The sequence below is a fragment of the Etheostoma cragini genome, chromosome 22 (assembly GCF_013103735.1).
Source record: "Etheostoma cragini isolate CJK2018 chromosome 22, CSU_Ecrag_1.0, whole genome shotgun sequence".
NCBI lineage: Eukaryota > Metazoa > Chordata > Actinopteri > Perciformes > Percidae > Etheostoma > Etheostoma cragini.
Genome location: NC_048428.1, coordinates 21822712 through 21825726, shown reverse-complemented (window position 1 = coordinate 21825726; position 3015 = coordinate 21822712). Strand labels below are relative to the sequence as shown.

Sequence of the window (3015 nt, the reverse complement as noted above, 5' to 3'; positions counted from 1 at the left end):
GTCGGCAAACAGCGCTGCAGCACAACGTGACACACACACACACACACACACACACACACACACACACACACACACAAACACACACAAATATTAACACACAAAGTGTCTCACAGAGCCACGAGTGCATTTGCTGTTTTACTCTGGATGACCTCACCTGCACCACGAGAGCTGAGATATGAATGTTATAATGAAGGAAATAGAAGGAAAAGGTTCTTATTGTGTGTTTATTTGTTGACATTTTGGCAAGTAAATTAAAAAGAGGAAGGACAGTAATGTGATTTAGAGAATAAAGTGGCACACGTTAAAATAGGATTGGGCTATATATATATCTATCTATATATATAGATATATATATATCTCAATATCGTGATATGAGACTAGATAACGTGATATTGTAATATAACGAGTGTTGTTGTTTCCTGCTTTTAAAGGCTGCGTTACAATTAAAGGATCAGCTGTTCTATTATTTACCTTTTCCCACTTAGTCAGTGTGTCCAAATTACTGATGATCATGCGTCACAAATCTCATTGTGTAAGTAGTTTGTGAAAGCACCTGTCAACTGTCCCTCTTGCAATATTGTCGCAATAATTGAAGACATTGAAGTATGCGGTCAAAAATATGTGATGTTAGATTTCCTCCAAAATCTCCCTTTATTAGAACATCTCAGGCCTACCCTATTCAGCTAAGGAGAGTCCACGCAGACGGCAGGTTCATTCCTAAAAACATTTTAAAACTCTGTTGACGGTGGCCGGGTTGGTTCAGCGGTAGAGCGGGCGCACATGTGCCGAGAGGTTCACGCCTCGGCGCAGCAGTCTGGGGTTCGAATCCGACCTGTGCTGATTCCCTGCATGTCATGTCATATCATGTCATGTCATGTCATGTTATGTTATGTTATGTTCCTGCATCAATGTTCTTTTTAATTCCCCAAAATAACATGATTGATTCCACACAACGCTCTTTGCCAAGTACGAATCTCTACTTTCATTAATTTTGGGGCGTCTTATTCAAATTTGTAGCATCTGAAATACAAATGGAAGTGTTTTTGAAATAGTATTGAGTAAAAGTTGACATATTCCAGTCTGTGATTATCATCAACATCCATTCCTTTCATTTTAGTCTCAATAATTCCTAATTTCTGCTTTTCTAACTCAAACATGAGGTATAATTTCCTATAAATGAGGTTTACTGACCATAAATTCCAAAAATAACTGTAAAGCTAAAGTTAATAAATGAGCGTTACGTGATGTTGAAAACTGTGTTCTGGGGACGGGCAGCTAGCAGATAGTGTTTTCTGTAAGTGACAAAAAATGTCGTAGCCTAAAAAACACTTGACATCGCTAAGAGCACCAGATTTTAATCCGGTGCACACAGAAAACAGAGAAATAGGTGACTGTATTTTCACTGAATTTGACAAAAAACTTGATTGTATTCATATAAAATCCCTTACTATACCTGTGGTTATATCTACGGTTCCAGGTAGAACGCGGTGAGGAGCTGTACCTGAGGCAGAGATGTTATCGTCATCGTCCGTCGGGGAGGTCCCGTACACCCTCGGGTCTACAAACGGCGTGAAGGAAGACTTGGAGCCCCCGCCGCCGCCGCCCATCCCGTACTGCAGATCACAGAAAAACTCAGTCAGTCACACGCTCGTCTGGCGGTTTGTTAGTGTCGGGGGAAACCGAATGACGCAAGTAACTGCTGAAATAAGAGAAAACTCAGCTCAGTGTTCGGTGATCGCGGTGAGCCGCGGAAACATCTTCAAAGGATTCAACGGTAGTCGCGATAATTGAAAACCTTTTTTGGCTTCATCCCGCGTTAATTCCACTTTTTAACGTGCAGTGTTTCTTTTATTTAGTCAGCTACCTGCATCGTGTGCTCAGGGTGGAGAACACTTTCTGGCTCAGATGTTGGAAAACTGAGAAAGGGAAGTGGAGGAGAAAGAGGGGGAGGAAACGAGCGTGAGTGAGGGAAGGAAGGAAGGAAGGAAGGAAGGGATCCACCTGGAGCCAAAGATCTGAATACAGAGGGGCAGGAAATTAGAAGTGACACATGTTGTCGTTTTTAAGAGTCTCAATTCCTTAAAACCCTCTACCTGTTGCTCTGTGATGCAGCAGAACGACCATGGGGGGGGGGGGGGGGGGGGGGGGGGGGGGGGGGTAGTCCAGTCGCTGCAAAGCGTACCTTCTACGGCGCCATTTTGTTGCTAACAAGCCATCACTAGCCGTTAGCATCCCATTGACAACCATTCATTTTGGCGTGACTTTGAACATACAAATAACTTTATTGTTGTCTAACTTTATAACTTTTTTCCTACAAAAATCAAAGATAATACTGAACAATATGTCACTTATTAGCACATTTTATTCTTTATGCACTAAATAAACTGTTTTAACAGAGTGGTGCTTTTCGGGTGGGTGCCGGTAATTTTCCACCCTGACAAGGGAGCAGCTGGTTTGAGGGCAGGTGGGGTGGGATGGGGTGAACAGGGTGAAAAGGTGACAGGGTGCTGGTCTGTCAGGATCAGTCAGAGTGTGTGTGTGTGTGTGTGGGGGGGGGGGGGGGGGGGGGGGGGGGGGGGGGGGGGGGGGGGGGGGGGGGGGGGGGGGGGGGGGGGGGGGGGGGGATACAGAAAGTATTGCAATATTTTCAGTGGCAATACTGTATGGATACACGAGCGCCAAGTATCTTTTATTATGTTACTTATTTTATGTGTTGGTCCCGTTTTGCAGCAATAACGTTAAAGTGAGATGAAGAGATGTTAACAAAGTTTCCTTTTTTTCCATCTGAAGTTGGGAAAATATTGCATAACACACTTCTCATTAAACACCGGGACTTCTCCGGACCTGGAATGGTTTTAGTAATTTTTCCCAAAATCTTCCAAATCTGAGTTTTCACGGCCGTTGGAACCACGCGAAAGCTAAACACACAACAATATCAACATTACAATAAAAAAACAAAACATAAAGACAATCGGACACACACAGACAGATAGACACACACACACACACACACAC

General features: G+C 43.4%; 1 protein-coding gene across 1 annotated transcript in view; it reads right to left on the bottom strand.

The window, feature by feature from the left end:
• tnikb (TRAF2 and NCK interacting kinase b) overlaps positions 1 to 3015 on the bottom strand; it is a 33962-nt gene that overhangs the window by 10218 nt on the left and 20729 nt on the right. Inside the window, exons 10-11 of the mRNA XM_034862811.1 lie at positions 1865 to 2015; positions 1502 to 1638 (exon numbers count right to left, since the gene is read on the bottom strand). Coding sequence (XP_034718702.1) covers positions 1502 to 1638; positions 1865 to 2015 — 288 coding nt within the window. The remainder of the gene's footprint in view (positions 1 to 1501; positions 1639 to 1864; positions 2016 to 3015) is intronic.